This window comes from Trichechus manatus, unplaced genomic scaffold, assembly GCF_000243295.1.
Source record: "Trichechus manatus latirostris isolate Lorelei unplaced genomic scaffold, TriManLat1.0 scaffold00066, whole genome shotgun sequence".
Taxonomy (NCBI): Eukaryota; Metazoa; Chordata; class Mammalia; order Sirenia; family Trichechidae; genus Trichechus; species Trichechus manatus.
The window spans coordinates 11,751,913-11,779,689 of NW_004444002.1; the positions used below are offsets into that span (position 1 = coordinate 11,751,913).

The window sequence follows — 27,777 nt, forward strand, 5'->3', positions numbered from 1 at the left end:
CAATTAAATGGGAAAATAGTAGTTTTCAACAAATGGTGCTGGGACAATTGAATATCCATAGGCGAAAGAATGAAGTTGAACACTTACCTCACACCACACATCATACAAAACATTCACTCAAAATGGATCAGAGACCTAACATAAGAGGTAAACTTATAAAAGTTCTAGAAGAAAACTTAGGAGAAAATCTTTGTCATCTTGTTCTTAGATACAATACCAAAAGCATGATCCATTAAAAAAAAATGGAGAAATTGGTCTCCAGCAAAATTAAAAACTTCTGCTCTGCAAGAGACACCATTAAGAAAATGGAAATACAAGCCATAGATAGATTGGGAGAAAATATCTGCAAATTACATATCTGATTAAAAACTTCTGCTCTGCAAGAGACACCATTAAGAAAATGGAAATACAAGCCATAGATAGATTGGGAGAAAATATCTGCAAATTACATATCTGATAAAGGAATTGTAACCAGAATACATAAAACTATCTTAAAATTTAAAAATAAGAAGACAACCACCCATTTAAAAATGGGAGATTTGAATCAGCATATCACCAAACAAAATATATGAATGACTAATGAGCACCTGAAAAGGTGCTCAACATCATTACTCATTAGAAAAATGCTAATAATAATCACAATGAAATACCTCTTCACATCCACTGGAATGGCCATTAAAAAAAAAAAGATAATACTAAGTTTTGGTGAACAAGGGGGGAAATTGAACTCTCATCCATTTCTGGCGGGGTTGTAAAATGGTGCAACCAATTTGGAAAACAGTTTGGCAGTTTCTTAAAAAGTTAAATTTACCACATGACCCAGCAATTATACTCCTAGGAATCTACCCAAGAGGAAAGAAAACATGTATCCACACGAAGACTTGTATGTCAGTGTTAATCGCAGCATTATTCATAATAGCCAAAACTGGAAATAAACCAAATTCCATTACCAGGTGAATGGATAAACAAAATGTGGTACAGTGAAACCTGTGAGAGCCAGAACTTGGTGGGACTGCCTTGTTTTTCCAGGTCTCACAAGTTTTCCATCTTTGACAGGGTACAGTCTTACACTTTCTATCCTTTTTAGTGGAAAATATTTGAGTTTTCCTTCTTTGATAGGTTCCCGCCTTACACTGTTCCAGCTTTCACAGGTTTTACTGTATATCCATAAAATGGAATACTGCTCAGTAATAGAAAGCAAGGAACTGCTATGATACATGCTAGAACATGCAAAAATTTCAAAAACATTACACTAAGTGAAATAAGGCAGTTGCGAAAGACCACGTATTTTATGAAATGTCCAGAACGGGCAAATCTTTAGAAACAGAAAGTAAATTAGTGGTTTCTTGGGGCTAAGCGTGGGAACGAGAAGTGACTGTAAATGAGCACCATGGCTTTCTTCTGACGTGATGAAATTGTTCTAAAACTTGATTGTGGTAATGGTTGCATAACTGTAAATACAGTAAAAATCATTGTGTTGTACACTTAAGATGGATGAATTGTATGGTATGTAAATTATAGTTCAATAGAGCTGCTTTCTTTTTAATCACACACGCGCACACACACACACACACACACACACACACACACACACACCACTAAGTCTACTTATTAAGCACTATGGCTCCATGTTGACCCTAAGGAAAACATAAGAGCACATAAGACTGTGTTTGTTTTCCTCTTCATGCAAGAGGATGACAATCTAGGAAGATAACCATGACATACACATGGGTAAGTATCACCAGTAAGAGAAGGTAGCAATCTTATGGGCACCTTCACTACTATCTACCACCTGGTCCAAATTACCATACTCTCTCCTGCAATAACCTCTTGTCTGGTCTCCCCACCTCCCCCATTCCCTCCTAAGGTCTATTCTCACCATCGTATCCAAAGTGATCCTGTTAAAACCTAATTCAGATCATTTCACTCATCTGCTTAAATTCTCCAGTGACTTCCCATCTCATTTAGAGTAATGTTCCAGGTCTTTAATATGGCTTTCAAGGCCCTCCATGATTACTTGCTCCCATTCTCGCTCAGCTCCAACCCGTTGTCGTCGAGTCGATTCCAACTCATAGTGACCCTATAAGACAGAGTAGAACTGCCCCATAGGATTTCCAAGGAGCAGCTGGTGGATTTGAACTGCCGACCTTTTGGTTAGCAGCTGAACTCTTAACCACTATGCTACCAAGGCTCCCACTCAACTCTAGCCAGCCACAAAAGCTTTTTTGATGTTTCTCAAACACCCCAGGCATGCTCCCACCTTAGGGCCTTTGCACTGGATGTTCTCTCTGCTTGGAATTCTCTTCCACCAGATATCTGCATGGATTGCTCTTCACATCCTTCAAGTCTTTGTTCAATTGTCACCTTCATGGCAAAGCCTACCTGGACTATCTTATTTAAAAATTTAGCACCCACCCCAAGCATTCCTCATCTTCTTTCCATGCTTTATATTTCTCCCTAGCAGTTATCACCTTCTAATATACAATATAATTTATTCACTTATTTTAGTTATTGTCTGACTCTCCTCCACTGTAAAAGTGTGAGCTCCATGAGGTCAAGGATTTTCATCTGTTTTGTTCATTGTTGTATCACCAGAGCCTAGAATAGTATTTGGCCCATGGTAGGTACTCAATAAATTTTTGCTGAATGAATGACGAACAATTACTAAGGGAGTTCATAAGTGAGAGACTTCGTTTGGAATGTGCAAATTGTTTTGTGAGGGAATACCTGGCTAGAAAGGAGCCCTGGTGGCACAGTGGTTAAGCGCTTGGTTTGCTAACTGAAAGATCAGCGGTTCGAACCCACCAGCCACTCGCTCCTCGGGAGAGAGATGTGGCAGTCTGCTTCCGTAAAGATTCCAGCCTTGGAAACCCTATAAGGCAGTTCTATTCTGCCCTACGGGGTTGCTATGAGTCAGAATTGACTCGAAGGCAATGTGTTTGGTATATTACTATATATACAAATACAATTACTCTTTGTATATTGATCTTAAAAGGAGACTTGGTTGCACAGTGGTTAAAGCACTCAGCTGGTAACTGAAAGGTCAGCAGTTCAAACTCATCAGCTGCTCCGCAGAAGAAAGATATGGCAGTCTGCTTCCATAAGGATTACAACCTTGGAAACCCTATGGGGCAGTTCTCTGTCTTATAGAGTCTCTAGGAGTCGGAATCAACTCAACATCAACAGGTAATGATATCCGGCTAGATCAGAAGGGTGTGTAAGAGAGACTTAAGCAGATGAGAAGGTCAGAATATGGAGGTCCTTGAATGCCTAGGCCATAGCAGGCATCCAACAAATATTATTGGATGAATGAATAAATGAACAAACAAATGAGGAATCTGGTTATATTCTGCACATTACCTTGGAATCCAGTGAAACGGAGTCTGGTATGAATCACTTGTGAAGAACTAACTCACTGAAACTTTGGGTAATTATCCTGAACCATCATCCAAACCAAATTATCTATATCAACACTGCCTTCATTCTCTACCTCCAAACTGCAATATATTGAATTTCCACAGAAAAAACTTCTATTGACAAACAAAATATCCTCTAGAAAAGCTAAAGTGCTTTGCGTTATGCCCCAAATAGCCACTAAAGAATGCCCAAGTCCTTAATGCTGAATGAACAGTTAAGAATGAGATTGGGCTCCTCCCTCAGGGGCTGCCTGGGGACTCCAGAGTCCTCTGACTGCCTGTCTCAACAGGTTGTTAACAGCTTGTGGAGAGGGATAAATCTTCCAACACTGTTATCTCTATCTGCCTTGCCCTTTGCCCCCTCCCTCCAGTGCAAAGCACAATATTTGACATATGATTAGTGTCCTTAGCATTCAAGGCTCTTCAAAATGATGCTTCATTTTCACCATCTCTCCTAAACAGACCCTATCCTTGAGCTATACTGAGTCACTTAAGCTTCTTGTTGTCCCATCACCATCTTCTTCATGCTGTTTCCTCTGCCTATCACTACCTGTCAAATTCCTATGTGTCCCTTCAAGGCCGAGCACAAAAGTCACCTCCTCCATAAGCCTTCCCTGATTACTATTGTTCTCACTTCCCACTACCTTCCTGAGATCCTGGGTTGTCATCACCTGTCCCAGTCAGGAAGCTCTTAGTGTACACTGATTTAGACACTGTCCCTCCTTAAGCATTTCATTCTTGGAGTTCCTAGTGAAATCAGAAATCTACTATTTCTGGACTGTTGGGAAGGTAAGGGGTAGAGTTCAAAACTGAACTTACAATTCTGCAGGACTAGTAAGGAATAGCCTATCTTTGGGAGGCATCTCTAGGAGAGAGAGGAACCAGCCGCCCCCAGAAGAAGAGACACTATCTCCTGCTGCCTTGGCCCTGCCCTTAGAGCTGCAGAAGCAGCCTAGCCCAGTGTCACCCCCTCCCTGGCAGGCCCCCACTGTTCCCCAGGCCTCCTTTTCCCTGTCTTCTCTGTTAGTCAGTCTAGTACAACCACTTGGCTCCTAGGGCATGGGGAACTGTAATAGACGCCTGGGGCCTTTTTCCATTTCAGCCTCTCTCCACCTGCTGTACCCTGTGCTTTGTTCTCTGCAACCATGATAAAGAGCAACACAGAAATCACATCCAGTGTGACGGTGTGCTGCAGAGGGCATGCATCAGGATTTATCCCGGGGCTAGCAGAGGGTGTGGGGGCCTGCCTGGCAAAGTCTATGCCCGAATTAGTCCAAACCAGCCCCTGGACAGCAAACCCAAAGCAATGGGAGGGGAAGGTTGGCCAGAGGTACAAGAAAATCAGCATTGACTTTTAATCTACACAACCACTCTGTGAGAAGGTATTCTTGTCACTGTTTGAAAGGTAAGGAAACTGAGGCTCAGAGAGGGGAGAGAACTTAACCCAAAGCTACAGCAGCTGGAAGGTGGTAGAGTCAGGTTTCAAACCCAAATCTTGGTGACTTCAATGGCCAGCTTCTTTCTGCTGGACCGATCTGTTTCTCTATACCTTATTCAGGCTTTCTCTCCCCTGTAAGTCCTAACACAGGGATGGGCATGCTGGGGGTGCTCGGCGCCTTTGCTTGGTTCTCTACCTGGCTGACAGCCCCAAAGCAGACATTTACTACTTACATTGTAAGATGTGAGACACCATCAACGCTGTACAGTTGTCACTGCATGGAAGCCTTCCTAGAGCCAAATCCTTCTTTATTTGCAGAGTGAAAAGATACCTGCAAAGCAGTTGGGAAAAACTTCTTGAGAAAGAAACAGGGACAAGAAAGAAGTATTTCCCTTCTCCCAGATCCACGCTGGTTAAAGAAAGAAAGGGCGGCCCCAGTCAGTGAGATGCCTTTTTAGGGGTGGTGAGTAATACATAGACTTTGCTTCAGCCTCAAACCAGCCCCAGGCCACAACTCGACTGATCCAGCACTTTGGCAGGCCTGACAGCCATTAGGAATCACCCAGGCCAAATCTACCCGCCAACTTGAGGGAGTTGGCCACGTAGCAAAGCCACATACCCAGCTAGAGAGAAAAGGAGATTCAGCAAGAATAAATCTGCCCAGAAGGCTAGTACTGCACTGTTACAAAATGCTTTCAAATACTCATTGACATCACAACTTGCAAGGTTAACAGGACAGGAATGAGCGCCTCCTTTTACAGCTATGGAAAGAGAGAGGTTAGGTGACTTTGACTAGATCATATCACCCAAAGGTAGTGAAATTGTGGCTGGAACTCAGGTTTGCCACTGAATCCAGGCCGCCCATCTCCCAAAGACCTGTGTTTCAGAAATTAAGGATCGAGGCTATGCTTCTGCCTATGTTTTTCCTTTTTGCCTGGACCTCTCTCTCTATATGGCCAGAGCCCAACAGGGTGTTTTGCACAGAGTAGGTATATAATTTATTTTTCCTGGATAGAACTAAGCCCTTCTCACCAAAGGCTCATCAGGGACCGATAAAATGAAGGTTGGTATCCAGGGTTTTGCCAAACAGACAGCATTTGCCCCACATTTGGAAGCCTTTATCAAACAAGAGTCAACAACTTCTGCAAAGACGTGTATAACAAAGACTCCAGCTGACTGCTTTCTTCCATGGTCTAAAATTGGTTCCAATATTTTATTTTACACATTAAAACATTTATTGACTATCTACTCTGTGCATTGTCCAAATAAGATATGATTTCTCTAAACAAAGTTATATCTGGATTTTTTTTTTATTTTTACCAATTAAGCCTGGAAGGCAGTGTAGTGAATCAAAATTAATTGCAGGTGATAGATGGAAATCCAGATTAGAAAAAACAGGTAAAATAGTAGGTGATTATTCAATTTACAAAAGCATTTATCATTATAACCTTCAAATTGTGAGCTCCCCTAATGCATTAGAAATGATTCAATTAGAAAAATTATGTTTGCACACCACTCTCAGAAACCCATGAATTAGCCCCAAACAAGGCATCCTTGTAAAGTCAACTACAGTTAAATATTCTTAAATGGACCAGAGGGGAAAAAAAATAAAGGAAGCCTAACCTTTGCCCATTTTCAAATATAGATGTGTATGAGAATTATCAGCCTCAACTGCTGAAGGGAAAGTGAATTTCCTTTTGCTCCTAGCAAGAAAGAAAGGAAACTTCTTGTCGTTTGACATGTTCCTTGCTATTAAGAAGGCAGCTGCCTGCTAGAAATACCAAATCCTTGCTCTGAACAGCTGATGAATCATTTATCATCACATTGATTTTCTCATTCTTATTTTTTTCGAGAAAGTTTATCTCCATCAAAATTGGTCACAATTTGAAACTCCACTGAAATGGGTTAGCAAATGCAAACTGATATAGGTAGCAAGGTATCAAGTTATCTGGGAAAGTGGCCTATAACTCACAAATGGAGAGAGAGAGAGAAAGTCAAGGAAGCTTTGTGAAAAAGTAGCTTCTGCAAATGCCCCTCAGAAAAGAAATCCCCCTGTACAAAAAGGGTGAAGACGAACTGTTGGGGGCAAGATTTCAGGGAGAGTAACTGCCAACTTCCTCTGATCTTAGCCAAGTCACTTCATCTCCCAGGGCCTGTTTCCTCACCTGTAAACCAAGAAAGCTGGACTAGATTATCTCTTAGATCCCTTCTAAGTGTAAGAGTATAAGCCTAGAAAGCAGAGGAAGGTTTTAGGGAGTGTTAGGTTGACAGTATATTTTTGCAGAAGTAGGTTTGCATTGTAATTTTAAAGGGCCTTATTCATAACTATTTGTCATCATATACAGCAGGTTTCTTCTGGGGCTATTGCTGGGTTACATCCATATTACACCCACTGTTTTCAATATCTGTGGAAATCAGCTAACATCATACCTGTGTTGTCAAGCTGCCTCTGATTGATGCACAAATGCAGTGAAGGCAAGCATGCTTATTGTTGCAGCAGTCAATGGCATAAACCCCAAGCGGGCACCCAGGCTGACTACCACTTCCAGACACTACCCCTCCTCCTCCCTGCCGTCCCCACCCTTTGGAAGATTAGCACATGAGAGACCAGCCAGGCCCTCCGTCTCTCCAGCTCCTCATCATCTCTCGGAGAGTGACTTCAAGCCAAAACTTCCAAAGAGACTTATAAGCCCTTCCCTGCTGAACGGAGACCAGTGACTCTTAAGTACCATCATGCAGCAGACACACAGGTAAGTACGCTACCTTGTCAGCTCTTCCCGCAGGTGTCCAGGGTCCACTGGGAAAAATTTCACCATAAATTTGAAAACAACCTCCTTAGGATCTTAAAACACAATTATCTCCGTAAGTTTTATTTAAATGTCCATCACAACAGTTACAGGTCTTTACACACACACACACACACGCACACACACACACACACACATTCCCCTCTCCTCCTCCCCATGACTCCTTCCCACGGACTTTTCTTTTAAATTTCAAATTTTCACATGTAAAAGGTATTACTGTTTCTGGATTGTGTCTCTATCTGGATAATAATTCACCAAGTTCTCTCTTCCCTCCTTCCTCCCTCTCTCCTTTTGAGTTTGCTATTGTAAAGACGTGCCCCGTTGGGGGCCTACTATGTCCTCTCCTAAGAAGTGTCCCATTCAGAAAAATGTACCACTTGCCACATGAGATTTTGCACCACTGGCTGAGAGAAGGGCCCAGCTCCAGCTGGGGCAGGTGAATATCACCTGTCCTAAGGGTCTCATAGGGTCCTAAGGATCTGTAGGGTTGTTATGAGTCGGAATTGACTCAACAGCAACGGGGTTGGGTTTGGTTTTAAGGATCTCATAAAGGGAACTAGAAACAGGATGAACTGATGCCTCCACATTTCATAAAATCTAGTATATTAAGAAAATGCATCTGCTTACCTTCACACCTACTTGCATTTGAAAATAAACTCTTTGCATCAAAAGCAAACACATACATGCATAATTAACACCATTTGTTCAATAAATATTTGTCGAGAGCCTGTTACGTGCTAAGCAGAGTACTGAGCAGGCATGGGGAGTAAAAAGACAAATAAGAGTTCATAGACTGGTAGAAGAGACAGACAGCTACACAGACAATTACACAACCACAAGATAAACGCTAAAGACAGTTGGCTGTAAGCACTGAGTACTGTGAAAACACAGAGGGAGAAAAGTTTGGAGGAGCTTAACGAAGCCTTCCTAGATGAGGGGTTGCCAGAATTAGCACAGGACCCCTAGTTAAATTAGAGAGTCCTGGTGGCACAATGATTAAGTGCTCAGCTGCCAACTGAAACGTCAGCGGTTAGAGCCCACCAACAGCCCCTCTGTGGGAGAAAAGACCTGACCCTCTGTTCCCATAAAGATTTCAGCCCAGGAAACCTTACGGGGCAGTTCTAGTCTGTCCTACAGACTCGCTATGAGTTGAGATTGACTTGAAGGCACACAAGAACAGCAGTTAAATTAGAATTTCTGATAAACAACAATTGCATGGGACGTACTTGTACTAAAAAAAGGACTCTTTGTTTATCTGAAACTCAATTTAGTTGAGCATCCTGTATTTTCTCCTACAATATTACACTTGAAATTAGTTTTGTCAAAGTCAGGAGAGGTAGGGAGACAAAGTGGTCAGTGGCAGAGGTACAACTAGAAAGGTAGTCAGAGTCCAGGGCTTCATGTACCATGCTCATAAATTTGGATTTTATTCTAAGGGCGATAGGGAGCCATGGAAGGGTTTTAAGCAGGAGAGTGGTGTGGTCAGGTTTGTATATTCAATAGATCCGTCTGGAAGTAGTATAGATGATGGATTGTTGAGGGAGGGTCAGTTAGGAATCTGTTGGGATAATGATATGACAGATCATGGGCGTGCGGTGGGAACATACAGAACCCAGGGAAGCACCAACATGTAAAGAGCAGGTGGAGGAGAAGAAAGCAGCAAAAGAGACACTAAAACAGAGTTTCCAAAGTGTGGATTGCAATCCACCTGCATCAGAAACACATGTAGAATTTATTAAAAATGTGGGTTACTTGTTCCCGCCTAAGGTCCCCGGGTGGTGCAAACGGTTCACATGTTTGGCTGCTAATCGAAAGGTTGGAGGTTGAAGTCCACCCAGAGGCACCTCAAAAAAAAAGGCCTGGTGATCTACTTTGGAAAGATCACAGCCATGAAAACCCTATGGAGTGCAGTTCTACTCTGCATCAGAATCGACTTGGCAACCAGTTTGCTTTTGAGGCCCAAGAATTTGCATTCTAACAATAAATCCAGGTGATACTAATGCACAGGATATTTGAGAACCACCACATTAGGTTGCAATATGCTGGGGAAAAATATTTCCTACATAGTAGGTGCTCAAATATGAACTGAAGTGAATGGACAATGCCTGTGACAGGATAAAAGGAAACATCTTCTAGCAGAAGGTGAATGGCATTGTGGATTGACACCAAGGATGTGTGAAGATTTGCAGTGCAAAGCATGAGATATATTCCTAGAACTGATCCACAGAGTGCTATAATCACCAGGGTTCTTCAGATTTACACAAAGACCCAGCGGCACGATTTCCTTCGTCTCAGGCAAAATTAAAATGATTTTTTAAATTACTAAATTTCCTGGATTTATGAAGGCTTGAAATAATACTTCAAAGCCCTTCTCTCTGGTTATATTACAGAGAGGAATCGTGTGGTAGAGCTGAAATATTTTCAAGTTGTAACTGGGAACTATATTCCTTAAATGATTTTCCATACTTACTTTTTACTTGCTTTGTTATGGGCTTCAGAAGTTCCAACCAAACCTGTAATAACATTAATGAAAAAATTGGTAGAACATAGTATTGAGTGTAACGTTTTCTTTTTGTTTTTAGTAACAGAAAAAGGTCAACACGAAATAAACAAATAACAGAACCCTTTAGGCTTCTAAGGCTAGTTAGAAACAGCACCGTCAAAGAGATGACGTACTTTCACCACACTCAGTCTGCCCCTTGTATTTTCCCGATGACAGTGAACATTGTTGATTTATAAACACTTTGTTGTTGACATTTGAATCACTGCTCCCCTGCCTCAGTAGGATGACAGAGGTGTCACATACAAGGCTCATTAGTCACTACAAAGACTAATGAAGGCATTTAGCCCCACATTTGAATCCTACAGCTCCCAAACACCAGCTTAAAAGCCTTTCCAGAAAGGCACCCAGATTACAGATATGGCAAGGCAGGAACCTTTGGGAGGAATCTGGAACTGAGAGAGGGAAAACGAGATTCCCCTGAATATTCTTTGGTGAGGTTAATAGTCTTAATTCTGGGGTTGAGGTTCAGCCTCTGGAAAGTCAAACTAGATAGAGCATAGGATGCGGTTCACAGAGTGACAAAACAGGAGCATGGGGCAGAAGAGTTTGGCAAACTGGTGTGACTTTTAATAAACAGGAGGGGGAGATATTTATTCACTTTGATCATTTGCAAGGGTGTAAATGATTTTTCCTTTTTCAATCAGGTATTTCAGCCCTACATACCTGGCCACAGACCCCATTTAGAAGTAATTTCGAGACACAAAGAACCCTGTCATGAAACCAACTTACATTATTTCCAGAATGGCTGCAGAATTCTAATCCAAAATATTCCTTTTCGGCAAGATTTAAATGGCTACAACTCAGGTTAAACAGCGCCTTTCCGGATGACTTTTGCTAAACAAAACAAAGAGATCATAGCACAGTTTTTGTTCCTGATATTGTTACTGCAGTGCGGAATAAAGGGTAGAAGCAAGCAAGACTCTCGGTCACTACCGGTTCCTTTAAGCACAGTTAGAAGACCTCCTAAATGCTGCTGAGTTTTCCAGATAGATACAGCCATCTATCTATAGAATGTTTTAGGGGCATCCGTAAAAGAGCGTCACACGAATGACAAATCCTCCAGGGAAAAGACAGCCCTTCACTTAACTATGGCTAGAGCTGCAAATCTACCCTTTCAACTGAATTCTTTAATCAATTCATCCCACAGACAATTTGAGTGATTTCCCCCAAACTAACAGATAGTTTAATCAAGATGCAAATCTGACCCTATCACTCCCCTGTTTAGAATCCTTCAGTGGCTCCCCTCCGGATAAAGTCTATAGTCCTTAGTCCGGAATCAGGGCCCTCCCTCTCTCCCTCACAGGGGCCCTGCCTGCCCCTCAGCCTCCTCTCTTGCTACCCCCTGCCTGACACTTTCCTCTCAAATAATCGCAGCCTGCTCATAGTTCCCCACACATATCAACTCGTTTTGTGCCCCCATGCCTTTGCTCTTGTCGTTCTTTCTACACAGACCTCCCTTCCCACCTTTCTTTGGTTTGGCTTACTCCTACTCAGCTCAGATGTCATCTCCGCGGGAATGCTTTCTCTGATCCCCATCAGCAGCAAGGCAGGCCCCCCATGCTCCCACATACCCTGGCTTACCTCAAACACGGCACTTCTTACACCGGATATCTATCTTCCCCGTTAGACTGGATTCCTCCAGAGCAGGGACCTTGCTTTCTTTTTCTTGTTGCTAACCAGGTCTAACTCAGAGCCTGGCACATAGTAGGGGCTTTTGAACATGTGTGTTGATCCAACATGAACTTACTCTTATGAACTTCTTGAGTAAGTTTCATGTGGCAGCTTTTGCCCATCAGATCTGTATATGGCATACTCCGTCCACCACGTAAGGCCTCGCATATTTGTTTTCTTCGGAAAGCCTATGCACAGTGAGCACAAAATAACCCCTTTCTTAAGCTTCTAAGAACAGGAGCTTTGAAGAGCTCTCTGAAAATCTCTTTGCACTGAATGTGGCTGCAGCTCATCGTCAGCAGCCACCATTGCTGAGCCTGAGGTTGCTTTTTATAGGGAGGCCTGTGATGGGAAAATTGGGCCCTGGCTGATAGGCACAAAGACACGCTGCTGAAAACCCCTAGTTAAAGCCGAGTCACGCAGTGCCTAGGGTGCTGCGAAGGAAGCCAGACGCGGGTAAATGAAGTTGAAAATCACCAACCCTTAGAATTACCAGCAACCTTGAGAGGTCAGAGAGTCTGTTCACCCCCCACCTCCACCCTCTTCCTCAAGGCAGCACCACACCTAACAGAGCCCACATCTGGGATTTAATAGCTTCCAGGAAGGTGGCCCACCACACACCCTTCCGCTGCCAACCAAAAACACACCCCTCTCTGCCTGGATTTCTCTGCACTAGGTTACATCTTCCAAAGTTCCACCAACTCGAGATTCATGGGGTTAACCAGGGTCCTGTTTTTAAATGCAAATAGGCCCCAAAAGGTGGAACCTATTGCATCCCTAGCACCTGGAGAGACAGTTGCCTTTCTGAGGGAAGAGGGGTTTGATTTTATGTGGGAAGTCACACTGGAACTGCAGCCCAGGAAAAGGGGTCAGCCGAAGGAGGGTGGGAGGAAGCGAAGGGCACTGGGGGACAGCCCAGTCTGGAGAAGGGAGGGGGCATTTTTTGCCTATGTGGCAACCTTGCCTAGGGCAAGTGCTGCCACAGACCATTCCAGAAGGATGAAATCGCTCCTATTTTTAAAGTCCTCCACACAAGGAGCTGCCACGGAATTTTTATTATGAAAAAAAATTATTTTCTAAAGCAAAGAGATATGACAGCAATACTTTTTCCAACACAAAAGAAACATTTCAGTCATGAGGACAAAATTCCATCAGACTCCAGTTTCTTTGCAAACAATTTAAGAAATTCAAGATTTTCCTTTTTCCTCCTCATTTCTTTCATGAGATCCCATCCAATGTTTATAAGAATAATCCCTGATTCTTCCATCGATGTATATGTTGCCAACTGGCTCTAACAGCCGTTGGCATTTTTGCATTTGGAGGGTCAGGTGCTCATGTGGCTCAACTCTCCACCCCCGTCTCCCCTGGAGGCATTTCCCTTCAATTAGCTACAGTGTATGTTGAACTCGGCCAGCCAGCCATGTGGAATGTATTGCATAATAGGTAAAATCTTGGTTCCGTCTCAACATGCAGCCTTCAATTTTTTTCTACCATTATGATGCAAATCCTCAATTTTTATGTTATGATTGTCTTTCTCATAATATTTCATTATATACAACCAACTTCTATTTTTCCCTTTTCTGGACTTCTGATTCTCTTTACAATTGCTTGCTCTTTGTTTAAACTGAACCCATTGCTGTTGAGTGGATTAAGACTCATAGTGACCCTATAGGACAGAGTAAAACTGTCCCACAGGGTTCCACGGCTGTAATCTTTATGGAAGCAGACTGCCACATCTTTCTCCCGTGGAGCAGCTGATTAGGTTCAAACCACTGACCTTTCGATTAGCAGCCCAGCGCTTAACCACTGCACAACCAGGGCTCCCTTGTTTAAACCGACACTGTCAAAACTTTAAGCTCCTTGTTGTTGTTAGCTGCTGTCTAGTCAGCACTAACGCTAAACCTAAACCTAGTCCTAACTCTAACCCTAAACCTAACCTTATCCGTAACCCTAACCATACTGATGGCGCCCAACTCATGGTGACCCCATGTACAACGGAAGGAACCACTGCCCAGTCTTGGGCCATCTCCGTGATCAGTTGTGGATCGGACTGTTGTGATCAAGAGGGGTTTTCAGAAGTAGATTGCCAGGCCTTTATTTCTAGTCTGTTTTAGTCTGGAAGCTCCACTCAAATCTGTTCAGCAGCATAGCAACACACAAGCCTCCAACGACAGATGGGTGGTAGCTGTGCATAAGGTGCATTGGCCGCAATCAAGCCGGGTCTTTCACATGGGAGGCGAGAAGTTTACCACTGAACCACCAATGCCCCCTAGTCAAGTTGCTTAGAGGATCTAAATTCTTTACCACTAGTCCTCCCACCCAAGGAAAAATGAGACTCTAATCCTGAACCCTGTCTTGCCCTCACCTCCCTTGGATTACAGTACAACACGTCCTATTATTATTATTTTAAACAAAGCTGTCAGAATTTGTATTTATAATCTCCAGTTTACAAACTGGATCATAACCATTGGGCACTGATTTTTGGGGAGCTCCAAACTTATCTGCTCATGGAATCAATATCTAAGGTAGTTAACTCTAAAAACCAATCTACCAAATCTTCTATATGCCTAGAGCTGTCATATATCAATTTGTTTAAACAAACCTGGATTTTAATCCTGCTCTACCCATTTACTAATAGGATGAATTGGAGCAAATCATTTAACTCACAGATTGACCTGCCTTTTACATGTACCTGAAGACAGAGACCACGTATTTGAATACAGTAGCCCCCCCCCCTTATCCAAGGTTTTGCTTTCTGTGGTTTCAGCTACTCGAGGTCAACCGAGGTCCAAAAATGTTAAATGAGTAGCATGATGAAATCTTGCTCCTTCCCACTCTGTCCCACACAAGGACCACATTCATATAACTTTCATTACAGTATATTGTTACAATTGTTCAATTTTATTATTAGTTATTATTGTTAATCTCTTACTGTGCCTAATTTATAAATTAAACTTTATCATAGGTATGCATGTGTAGGTCAAAACATAGTACATATAAGGTTTGATACTATCCTCATTTTCAGGCATCCACAGGGGGTCTTGGAACTTATCCCCAGAGGATGAGGGGGTCTACTGTACCTGTCATCAAGCATGGTGCCCAGCAAAGAGTGGATAGTCAATAAATGTTTATTGAATGAATACACAAATAGATCAAAACGCTTAACTTGATTCATATACATTTGTACAATAATCCTCTCAGGAGGGAGAACTAATTCGTTACTATGTGACCTTAAGCAAATTACTGAACCTTTCTGAGTCTCAATTCATTCATTTGTAAAATGGAGTAATAGTGGTATTATCACTAAATAGACAATAGATAAGTGGTAACTTTGGTGAAGGGTAAGACAGTACACAGTACTGGGGAAGCCACACAACTTGTACAAGAAAAGGTCATGGAAGCTCCATAGAAACATCCAAACTCCCTGAGGGACTGAATTGCTGGGCGGAGGGCCGTGAGGACCATGGTCTCAGGGAACATCTAGCTCAATTGGCATAACACAGTTTATAAAGACAATGTTCTACGTTCTACCTTGGTGAGTAGCTTCTGGGGTCTTAAAAGCCTGTGAGCAGCTATCTAAGATACTCCACTGGTCTCACCCTTTCGGGAGCAAGGGAGAATGAAGAGAACAGGATACAAGGAAAAGATTAGTCCAAAGGACTAATGGACCACAGCTACCAATGCCTCCACCAGACTGAGTCCAGTACAGCTAGATGGTGCCTGGCTACTCCCACTGACTGCTCTGACCAGGATCACAACAGAGGGTTCTGGACAGAGCTGGGGAGGGATGTAGACCAAAATTCTAATTCACAAAAAAAAGACCAGATTTACTGGCCTGACAGAGACTGGAGAAACCCCGAGAGTATGGCCCCCGGACACCGTTTTAGCTCAGTGGTGAAGTCACTCCTGAGGTTCACCATTCAGCCAGGGATTGGACAGCCCCATAAAACAAAACTGGACTAATGAGGCACAGCAGTCCAGGGACAAGGACTAGAAGGCAGAAGGGGACAAGAAAGCTGGTGATAGGGAACCCAAGGTTGAGTAAGGACAGTGTTGACATATCGTGGGGTTGTTAACCATTGTCATAGGGCAATATGTGTCTTACTGTTTAATGAGAAACTATTTTGTTCTGTAAACCTTCATCTAAAGTACAACAACAAAAAAAGAATTATCTATGTGAGATCAAATTGACAACAGCAACTCAAAAGTTTTGATGGGAAGCCTAGGGGACAGTGAGTTGAAGACAATGGTGATGGAATAATTTGGAAAAGATAGAACAGCAGCACAACTGGAAGAACATAATCAATGTCACTGAATTGTACATGTAGAAATTTTTGAAATGGTGTATCTTTGGCTGTGTATATTTTCACCAAAAAAAAAAAAGTCCTCCGAGGTCGAGAACGCAGAGTGTTGACCAATGACATAAAACAATATGTGTACTGACTGTTTAATGAGAAACTATTTGTTCTGTAAACCTTCACCTAAAGTACAATAAAAAAATTTTAAAAAAATAGTGGTATTATCTCACCGGGTTGTAGTGAGGATTAAACAAGATATTGAACAACAAGGCCTTAGTATAGTGCCTGGCACATCAGATGACTCAAGCAATGAACATGTATAGTCAAATGCATAGAAAAGACTGTAGAAGGATACACGCCAAACTGTTAACAGCAGTTATCCTCAGTGAGGGGATAAATTAAGAAGGACTTTAACTTTTGACTCTGTACACATCTGGATTGTTTGTGTTTTGTTTTTTAATGAGCAAGAACAGTAAAAATTCTGTGAACCAACTTTCACTCAGCAATGTACAAAGAATGTTCTCCTTCCCCCCCCCAAAAAAAAATAACTCGTTGCCATCAAGTCAGTTCTGACTCATAGTGACCCTATAAGACAGACTAGAACTGCCCCATAGGGTTTCCAAGGAGCACCTGGTAAATTTGAACGGCCAACCCTTTTTGTTAGCAGTTGAGCTCTTAACCACTGTGCCACCAGGGCTCCAGAATGTTCTCCATCCCCCCTTTAAAACAGTGGCAGATGCTCATGTCACGATAAAAGCTCATGACTAGTAGGCTACTCTAGTACAATTGTGCCCTTCGACACTAACTGACTGAGTTCCATGCTTACTCACAATTACTTTCCTGAACATATTTTTGACAGTTCTACTTGTTATTGATATTACACAATTTAATTAAATAGAAATGTATATCAAAAGAATTATGAGTACTAAAAGCAAGAGTTGTTTCTATGAAAACTAAATTGAATGCTTTGTAAAGACTCAATAAGAAGAATCCCCCAAAATATGCTGTCAAATTAGTTTTGGACATTACAGCAGTAAAACATTGGGAGAGAGAAGATATCAAAATCTGGAAGGATTCTGTACAGGCAGTCCCCAGGTTATGAACGTCTGACTTATGGACAACTCATACTTGCCCTTCAACATTATGTAAATTTGCCCTCACTTTGAAACGACTGAACCAACCCCTAACTGCAACAAATTCTTCATCACAGTAGCCTTCACTTGCTGCACGTGCAACTTTTAAATCACTGAAAATGCTTTGAGCCTTTTCTTGCACTAAAAAAACAAACAAACAAACAAAAAAAAACCATTGCCATCAATTCCAACTCATAGTGACCCTACAGGACAGAGTAGAATTGCCTCCATAGGGTTTCCAAGGAGCAGCTGATGGGTTACGACTGCCGATCTTTTGGTTAGCAGCCAGGCTCTTAACAGCCCCACCAGGGCTCCTCTTGCACTAAAGTAAGGCTAAATAAGAACCGTATACATCTGTTCTGATTTACCTACAAATTCGACTTAAAGACACAATTAGGAACAGATCTCCTTCTAGCTGATTCAGTCATGGCTAATGGAAACAAGGGCAGTGTACGTGTTACATAGCAACCAAATCTCTTGCCTGTCGGCTTTTGACTCCAGTAGGAAACAGGCAGCGGTGGCCTACTCAAAGATGGCAGCAGACCGTGCTGCCTTGAATGTGTATTGCTTGCCACAGTGCCAATAATCCAATCTCCTGCATCAGGAAACTTTCAGGAGTCAATAATCCAATCTTCCACATCAGGAAACTTTCAGGAGCACAAGAGATTTGGTTGCTACACATTGCATACACTGCCCTAGTTTCTGTCAGCCATGACTGAACCGTTTTGACCCGGTTTGAAGCCCTGGTCTACATTCTTGTTCCACATTAAATAAACCAATGCTGGAAGTCATAGATGATGCATTATGGGTATGGTTTATGGAAGAAAAAAAGGGGAACACCAATCAGAAGTCCATACTCAAAGAAAAGGCTTCAACCCTTCATCAAAAGATTGACATATGAATATAAATATGTATGTTTTAAGGTAAAATAAAAAGTTTAAGGTGTTTGGGTATGTTTGTGTGTGTGTGCATGTGTATGGTTTATTATGATTGCTGTTCTAGCAAATTTTATGAATTAACTGACCAACTACCACCCTTGACCACATTAGATAAGAGACATTCTAATGTATCCATGTATTGATTGTGCGATTTTAAAAAATGCAGACTATACTATTAAAGTGGAAAAAAAGGATAGACTGGAACAAAATATAGCATATTATTAACAGTAGCCTAACATATTTTTTTAAAAAACTTTTTCCTCATACTTTTTCTATTTCCAAAGAAGCACAACAGGCATCGGAAAAATTTTAAAGCATAGTACCATACAAAGAGTCTTATAGATGTTTCTCGTTTCCAATGCTGACATCGGCATTCAAAATATTTCTCATGCTCCTCTCAGGAAACTGTTCTTGAAATTACAAATAATAATCACTCATTCTCCTGACTTTATGGTTATGCCTCATTTTTTATCCCAAAATATGACCCAGCTTAATAGATCACTTTAGTTACCATATTTGCTCTTTATGATTTTTGACTTTTTCCAAACACTAAATCCGCTCTGAAATAATGAAGATTTGTGAGGCATTTTGGAAAGAATGTGCCCAGTTACAGAAGGCCAAAGAGGAGTTCCAAGAATGTGCTGAGCACCTGCAATAAATACTGGGAGGAAGCACATCATGGCAGTTAAGAATGTGGGCTCTAGATCCAGACACACCTGGCCCCTCTACCCACTAGAGGGGTGATCTTGGGAAGGCTACTTAGTCTCTCTCTGAGCCTCAGTTTAATTGTAAGCCATACACAAAAGATCACATGATTCCATTTATATGAAATGTCCAGAATAGGCAAATCCACAGAGACAGAAAGTAGATTAGTGGTTGCCAGAGCTGGACGGTAGGGGAGAGGGAGAGAATGAGGAGTGACTGCTAATGACTACAGGATTTCTTTTCAGGTGATGAAATGTTCTGGAATTAGATAGTAGTGATGGTTGCACAACCATGTGAATGTACTTAATGCCACTGAATTATTCACTTTAAAAGGATGAATTTTATGGTATGTGAGTAAAATACCTCATTAGTGAGCATCGAATGAGAATCTAATAGTGAGCATCTAGTGAGAATATCCATGTAAAGTACCTTGCACAGTGATTAGGCCATAGGAAGAGATCAGTAAATGTTGACTATTTGTAGGGTGTCTATATAATTTATTGGAGCCGTGGTGGCCCAGTGGTTAAGAGCCACGGTGAGCTACGGCTGCTAACCAGAAGGTTGGCAGTTCAAATCCACCAGCTGCTGTTTGGAAACCCTATAGGGCAGGTCTACTCTGGCCCATAGGGTTGCTATGAGTTGGAATCAACTCGAAAGCAATGGGTTATATAATTTATTGTCAAACCAGGACACTTTTGATGGGTGACAGAGGGCACTAGTAATAATTATGTCACCACTGCAGGTGTGAACCAGGACTGTCCTGGACAAATCCGGATGTACGGTCACCTAGCAATGAGAATTTGAACCATCCAAAGGATCTGCTCTGACAAGGGCAGTATTTGACTGTTTAAGTTCTAGAGTCCCTGGGTGGTGCAAATGGTTAACGTGCTCAGTTGCTAACAGAAAGGTTGGAGGTTTGAGTCCTCTCAGAGTTTTCTCAAAAGAAAGATCTGGAGATCTATGTCCAAAAGATCACAGCCATTGAACACCCTACGGAGCAGTTCTGCTCTGACACACATGAGGTCACTATGAGTCAGCATTGACTCGACAGCAACTGGTTTGATTGGTTGATTCAGGTTCTGGAACATTAAAGATCACACATATAGCTTATTAGTTCCCCTCCTAGAAACCAGTGCAGGTTGATCATCCCTCCAGTGGCAAGTGAATGAGTTGCCTTTCAGTCTTGTTAACCCTCTGCTTCCACATAGCTCATAGGGAGGACTCAGCCATATAGCCACAGAAAGACAAGAACAGAGAACTGATTCATCAGTCTTCACCTTTTCCATAACTAAAACTTAAAAAAATTTTTTTTAAACTCCAGCATTTATTTTTCCACATTCGTTATTCTCTTTCTCCAATTCTTCTTTTCCCATTGTAATTGTTACCAGTCCAAACTCCGGGCTTACTTTTTTTTCTCTTTTTAAAAGTTATTTTAGTTTTTGTTATTATTTTTCTGGATAATATACACAGCATCACATACACCAATTCAACAATTTTTACGTGTACAATTCAGTGACAATGATTAAATTATTCGAGTTGTGCAACCATTCTCACCCTCCTTTTCCAAATTATTCCTCCCCATTAACATTAACTCACTGCCCCCCTAAGTTTCCTATCTAATCTTTCGAGTTGCTGTTGTCCATTTAATCCCATATAGATAGTTCTTCTAAAACAGGCTTACTTTGGATGTACTAGCCTTTGCCCTTTTTGTATGCCTTTTCATTGTGTGACCCTTTTCACTTTCCCTTCAAGTCAACACACATTAATGAGCACTTGCTCTGTGCCTGTTACTTTCCTAGGCTTCAGGAACACAGAGGTGAAAAGACACAGGCATTACCACCAAGGAATACATAGTCTGGGAGGCAAGGTGGGTGCATCAATGGATGATAACAGTAGTTTTGGATAAGTGCCGTTGTGGGGGCATGTATGCAGAGGGTAAAGTGAGATCACATCCAATGGGCACCTAACCCAGAAAGATGGGTAAGAGGGTAGTACAAGGGTTTCCTAAAGGGAGTGGACACCTACTCTGAGACATGAAGCAAAGGTTGGGCATTAGCACAGTGAAGAGTATGAAAGGGAGAAGGGTGGCAGGAGCAAAGGAGATTGAAAAATCTGGTGTGCAGTGTTGTACACCAATGTTCATTGTAGCATTATTCACAATAGCCAAAGAGTGGAAAAACCCAAGTATCCATCAACAGATGAGTGGATAAACAAAATGTGGTACATACATACAATGGAATATTATTCAGCCATAAAGAGAAATGAAGTCCTGGTACATGCTATGACATGGCTGAACCTTGAAAACATTATGCTAAGGGAAGTAAGTCAGACACAAAAGGCCAAATATTGTATAATACACTTATAAGAAATATCTGGAATAGACAAAAGGAGTTCCTTAGTGGTGCAAACAGTTAACATGTTCGGCTGCTAACCGAAAGATTAAAGGTTAAAGGCCACCCAGAGGTGCCTCAGAAGAAAGGTCTGGCAATCTACTTCCAAAAAATCAGTCATTGAAAACCCTGTGGGGGCACAGTTCTACTCTGATACATATGGAGTGTGTGTCAGAATTGACTTGAAGGTAATTGGTTTTAAAATAGACAAATGAATAGAGACCAAAGTTTATTATTGGTTACTAAAGGTGGATGGGAAGGGGAGATGGGAAGGTATTACTTAAGGGACACCAAGTTTCTGTTAAGGGCGATGAAAAAATTTGGTATACTGGTGATGGTTGCACAATAGTGAACGTAATTGATGTCACTGAATTGTACACGGCAAAATGGTTGAAATGGTGAGTATTTTGTTATATATATTTCATCACAATAGAAAGAAAGAAGGAGGGAGGGATGGAAGAAGGGAGGGAAAGAAGGAGAGAGAGAGAAAGAAAGGAAGGAAGGGAGGAAAGAAGGAAGGGAGAGAGAAAGAAGAAAGGAAGAAAGAAAGACAGAAAAAAAGACAGCCTAGTGTGAACAATGAAACTGCAAACAGTTTGGTGTGGTTAAAGGAGAAAATGGGCTATAGTGGCTGGAAAAGCAGGCAGGAGCCATAGCAGGAAAGGCTTTGTGTGCTTTATGAAGCTATATGCCTGATGGCAGCAGGGACAGGGGGTGGCCGGTGGGAGATTGGGAGGTCGAGGGAGCTGAAGGATTTTAAGCAGGGGATTGACATGGTCAGTGTTGTGTTTCAGAACACCACCCTGGCGATAGTTAGGACAGAGCTTTCCAAACTGCAACGTGTGTTGGAATCACCCAGAGATCTGGTTAAATGCAGATTCAGATTCAAAAGGTGTGGGCTCGGGCCTGAAATTCTGCATTTCCAACAGGCTCCCAGGGGAGAGTGCTGCTGCTGGTTTGTGGACCTCACTTCAAAGAGGAAGGATGTAAGGGATGTCTAGAGGAGGAGAGAAAGACAAGTGACAGACAGACTGGTTGCGGCTGCTCCAGTAGGTCAGGTAGGAGAAAGAGGTGAGATGTGAGACCTGTCTCTGTGGTGCTTGCAACTGGCCTTGGGCATTGATTGAGGTAAGAGAGGGTGAGTCTTGTAGATCCTGGTATTCTCTCTGCAGGCCTTAGAAGCTTGCTCCCTTTTTGCCTTCTGCCAGAGTAAGAGTTGGCATACACCATGGCTGAGCTGAGCCTACATTTTACAGTCTGATTCACCTTTATGCATCTCTCGGCTCATCCCTGACATTTCTTTGTTTACCAATGGGTCCACAGGCTCCATGTACAGCAAGCAAGGAGCTACCCAAGCAGCATGCCTCACAGTCCCATCCCAACCTTTGTGACTGAATTCTGTTTACACCCACCTCTCTGAGAGTAGGGATGCTTGGAGCATTCCTCAACAATGTCTGCACATATTTGAGCCCTGCCTTTGACACTCCCTACCCTTTGCACAGGTCTGAAAAGAAAATTGCAACTTGTCATATCAAAAGCTTTCTGCTAACATACCCTTATAAAATATCCTTTTGACACCCCCACCGCCGATGTGTTCACCGATTTCTTTTAAAGTGACCCACCTGACATTTTCTTTCTGACCTTTTATGGTACACCTGAGCGTTTCCTCGTGTATTAGCCCTTTGGCAGCTTACCCCCATCACCCACTCAGGCATGGTCCCAGAATCAGTTCCATCTTAGATCTGTGCATCTGTGAATCTCAACATCTTCACGGAGGCCATTGTGAACTAGTTTCTTCTGGCTGCCCTTCCTTCTGGCTAATTTCCATCTCCCCTTTTACTCTTCCAGTTCTAAACTCCAAATGATGTTGTGGAACCAAGAACCAAGCAAAGTACTCTAGTGAAAGGATCTGATTTGTACCAAGTAGAACAAGAAGTCTGCAGATATTTCTGCATTTTTGGTACCATTTGGTGCGATTTCCAGGCTAAGCATGTTTTCAATGACCCTGATTCCATTTCTAAGCAGCGCTGGTGGAGCATTGGTTAAGTGCTAGGCTGCTAACCGAAAGGTTGGCGGTTCGAACCTACCAGCTGCTCCACAGGAGAAAGATGTGGCAGTCTGCTTCCGTAACGGTTTACAGCCTTGCAAACCTGACGGGGCAGCTCTACTCTGTCCTATGTGGGTCGCTATGAGTCCGAGTCGACTCATAGCAATGAATAGGATTCCATTTCTGCCATGAACTGAAATCTTGGCCTTCTTCTTGATTTAGATTTCTTCACCTCAATCCAGCTCTGTGTGTATAAGCAGCAATAGTCATACACCTCATTTATAGGGGAACTCTGACCCCTCCGCAGGCAAGCCCTTTCTCCTTTGCTATCATCCACAGGCTACACGCAAGAATCTGAGGACTCTTTGCGGAGTAAACCCTGGAACTGCTCCTTTTTAAGGGCTGTTTCACTTTTCATTAAAAATGTAAATATAGCAGTGGGTATTGGTGACGGTTGCGCAACATGACGAGTGTAATTGGTGTCCCTAACTGTACACATGAGAAGCGTTGCATTGGCAAATGTGTTATATATATTTTCATAACAATAAAAAATGCAAATATCCTGGCATTGCCCTCCCCCCCCACAAAAGGCACAACCGTATGCATTTGCCATTATACTCAGATGCAAACAGCTTTCAAAGAAAGAAGCTGAGTATAATTGAAAAAGTTGCACTGTGTAAACCGCTTGGGGAACTAGGAAAGGGAGCTCTTTCAGGGCAGGGCAGAAGAAATTCACCAGCCAAGCTGTAACTAACTCTTCTGAGGTTCAACTCCTGGTAGAAAGAGAACTGCTGAGAGTGGTGAGCGGCTAATTACCAGGTAGCAGCAGTTCATTCCAAAATGGAGCCCTCTCTGCAGGCAGTCTAGTCTTTTAGCATCTCGGGTAGAGCAAAGTGCAGTTAGACACATCAAAGAACAAAGAAAAAGTAGGAAGTCAACGGAGGCCCTTTCTCCACAACCCATAGGCCTCAGCAATAAACCCTGGAGGAAAGCACAGTTTAAATGGGTACTTAAGACTTCCTGGTGAGGGTAAGATGAGAGAACAACCCTTATGTTTGCTTGTGCATGTGTGAAATTCACACCACATTAAAACAGGTTTTTATTTTATTTCTGAAGGCAGAAAGCAGTGCAAAGTGCTGCACGTGTGAGAGATGGAAGGCTTAAAATTGCTCAGGATTAACTGCTCAGAAAGATTTCTGGCCCACGTGGCTGTCCTGGGAGGAGTCTGGGAGAAGGAAACCGAGTCACTGCCTGACCACCCCCCACCTCCTGCCCATGGCCATGTTGATTCTGACTAAACCAAGTTGTGGGGGGAGCCTGGAATTTGGATAGCTAGTCTAGTACCTGAGAGGTGATACTTTCTGGCAGATACATTTTAAAGCTACAAGGGGATGATAATGTGTCATTGCCTGAGACCCTATGCAGGCCTGGCAGTGATCTGGACAGGTTCCGTCTCCACACTCTTTGCTGGAGTAGCTGGATGGAGTTTAAGTCTCTCACTGCTCAGAGGTACCCTTCATACCAAGAAAAAAAAGAAAGGAAGAAAGAAACAAGATTACCACCCTAATAGCAATCTTGCCCCCACTCCTGGGAGGTTGAAATTACCATGCCTATATTGGAAAGACTGTTGAAAAGTGACAGTGTAATAACAGCATTCTCAAGACAGTGCTCCCAAGTTTTGTCGAAATTACTAGCTACTCTGGGTAATTAAAACAATTATAATTGTTTGTTTCCACGTAATGCTCTAGCACTAAATCCATGTGGTGTGCGTGATGCACACAACCAGGTTCCAAAGGGTAGCTGGAATTTGCTTTTAAACTTGAAGTTGATAAAACATTCTGTATAAGTCTAGCGATCTGAGGCATAGCCTACCCAGGACACAGCAGAGACTATTAGGTATGGTGTCATCTGGGCCCCTCATTTTACAAGTGGGCAGGTTTAGGTCCAGAGCAGGGAGGATACTTGCCCAAGGCCTTTCAGCCAGTTAATAGCAGAACTGGGACTGGAACCCAGCTCTTCTGGTCTCCAGGAATGGGCTCACATCATTACAGCAGGCCGCCCCTCAATGTAAAGGGAAAGCTAAGATCTAGGTGTAAGAAGGACAAGAAAGGAAGAGATAAAGAAACACCTAAAACTTATTCCTTGAAGTCACTCTTTTCTTTCATAGTCACTCCATTTTTTCCTAACTTCATCATCTTTCCTTGCCTTTTGAGTATATCATTGACTCAATTTTCTCTCCTTCTGCTTATTCCTCTAAGGTGTCTCCTCCTTTTTCTTCCCTTTTCACCCTTGTTCTCAGGTCCTGCTGCTTCTTTCCTAGAATCGGCTTTACTCCATTTATAAAGATTGCTAAGTAGGCTGCCCAGTGGGGCTGTGAGCAGGTTGGAAGCCACTATGTTCTGACAGGTTGTGAATTTCACAGGAACTCTATAAAGAAACCATAAGAAATAATGCCTTTTTAAAATGTCTACTTAATAAGAGGCCATGAAACCCAACCCATCAGCATTACTGTGGAGAATCTGTGTGGACTGAACAGAAAATCTTTTTGAATATACTTAAGAAGTTATTCCAAACTAAATGGAATGAGGAGGCCTATGTAGAGTGTAGGGATTCCTAAGAAAGTGGTGTTTTAACGTATACACCAAGAGATTAACATTTGGCTGCTGGGATTATACTTGATTTTTATTTCCTTCTTTTTGCTCATTAGAATTTTCTGATTTTTCTATAATGAACTTATGTTTGCTCATATTTTGAAGCTAGGTATGAAAATTTTAAAACATTAATGAAACTCTAAGGCTTCTAACTGATTAGCATAATGAAAGGTCATGTGAGCTATCAGTCAAGCTAATCTGTCACCAGGTGTCTCATTCCCTCACCTGTTCACACCCCCATGGTAGCCAGGTGTGCTTGCTTATTGGCACCCGTAGTCTACACTAAGGGGCCAGTTTTGGCCCGAGGCAGGAAGCCTATCAGGGGTCCCTGCTTCAAAAGTGACTTGTCTTCTTGCCAAGTTCCACCTTTGCAGCAGTCAGTTAGGGCCTGGTATTTTATTACTCTTTCTCTACCCAGGCATCTGCCTGAGTTCCTGACCTTTGTCCACCTAAAGTCTGCACTTGGGTTCCAGCTCTTTGGTACCATTGCACCTACAATGGCAGCCGTCTAGGCTCTACTTAGCTCTGCTCTTCTCTTGACTGATCCCCATGTATGTGGTGCACACCGTAGGTGCTTCACAAAAATTTACTGATTCTGTGGTTACCCAGCATAACTTAACTCCTGGGACTGCTGGCAGCTTTCTGCTCCTTTCTTCCTAGCCTATCCCACCATGTGGCATCCAAATCCTGAGTGCTACCTCATACATTTGGGCCTTGGGGTAAGACCTAAGCTCTATAACTCAAAGCAGAGGGGTTACATATTCTTCTCAGTCTGGCTTAGTCGGACTGGCCCCAGGTTTGGGGACCTCTGCCATTCCCCCTCCCCCAGGCTAGTTTAATATGGCATATCTATCATTAAGGTGTACAACATAACTTAAAACAGTTGTCTGGGATTCTCTAATTACACCCAGGTATAAGCACAGCCAAGTCCAGAAAATGTTTAATTCATGTATTTCTTTTAAATGTTACACATCTAGAACTCTAATGCACAAAAAAGAAAGAGAAAGAATGTTGTAACTTGCAAAATGTAGAACAGTCGGGAACCTGGGAAGGGGGTAATAGCAGGATTTGTAAGTTATCATCAGTCTTTAGTGGGAGACTGGGTCCCAAGAGATACTAACCTTTAAGTCTTAAAATTAGTTGCACACTCCCAACGCAAGTTTTTCCAATACCTTTCTCCTTTAACTGCTTAGGTGGAATTATTTGTGCAGAAGGATCTGGTTAAGCTGACTCATTGCTATTTATAAATCAAAACCAAAGATATTCCTCTCCTCTGAATGTTGAATTTGACATTTGCTTGTCCCAATTTAGGAGACTCTAATCCACATTTCGACAAACGCAGAAACGAACAAACATGTTCACGGTGGCATCCACAGAGAGACTTGGGTTATTAAGAGTAGAGCCGATCTCTTTTTTATTGGGGGAACCCGAGGCAGGGCATTTCTCAACTCTGGTAACCTCATTTCAAACAGTGAGTGAGGGCTTACTGTGACCACAAGTTTTACTTGGGTGCAAGGCTGGTTCAGGGAAAAATTATTACAGTAATCCATGAAATGTTAGGTCCACAGCTCTCCTGACTTAAGACTTGACTTCCTAGAGTGTTTTATCAGCTGACATTTTATCAGCTAAATCATTACAGCAGAAGTTAGCTGCCTGGCCACTGAGAGCAAGAATAGAATTTATTCTTTCATTGATTCAACAAATATTTATTGAGCATCTA

At 42.4% G+C, this 27,777-nt stretch overlaps 1 protein-coding gene across 2 annotated transcripts in view; it reads right to left on the reverse strand.

The window, feature by feature from the left end:
• FRMD7 (FERM domain containing 7) overlaps positions 1–27,777 on the reverse strand; it is a 63,680-nt gene that overhangs the window by 17,840 nt on the left and 18,063 nt on the right. Inside the window, exons 2-5 of one of the 2 annotated variants that reach the window (XM_012556485.2) lie at positions 10,954–11,058; positions 10,132–10,174; positions 7,618–7,651; positions 5,088–5,185 (exon numbers count right to left, since the gene is read on the reverse strand). In XM_012556485.2, the coding sequence (XP_012411939.1) occupies positions 5,088–5,185; positions 7,618–7,651; positions 10,132–10,174; positions 10,954–11,058 (280 nt within the window). Of the gene's footprint in view, positions 1–5,087; positions 5,186–7,617; positions 7,697–10,131; positions 10,175–10,953; positions 11,059–27,777 lie in introns of both variants that reach the window. The other variant, XM_004379628.1, reaches the window with a different exon arrangement.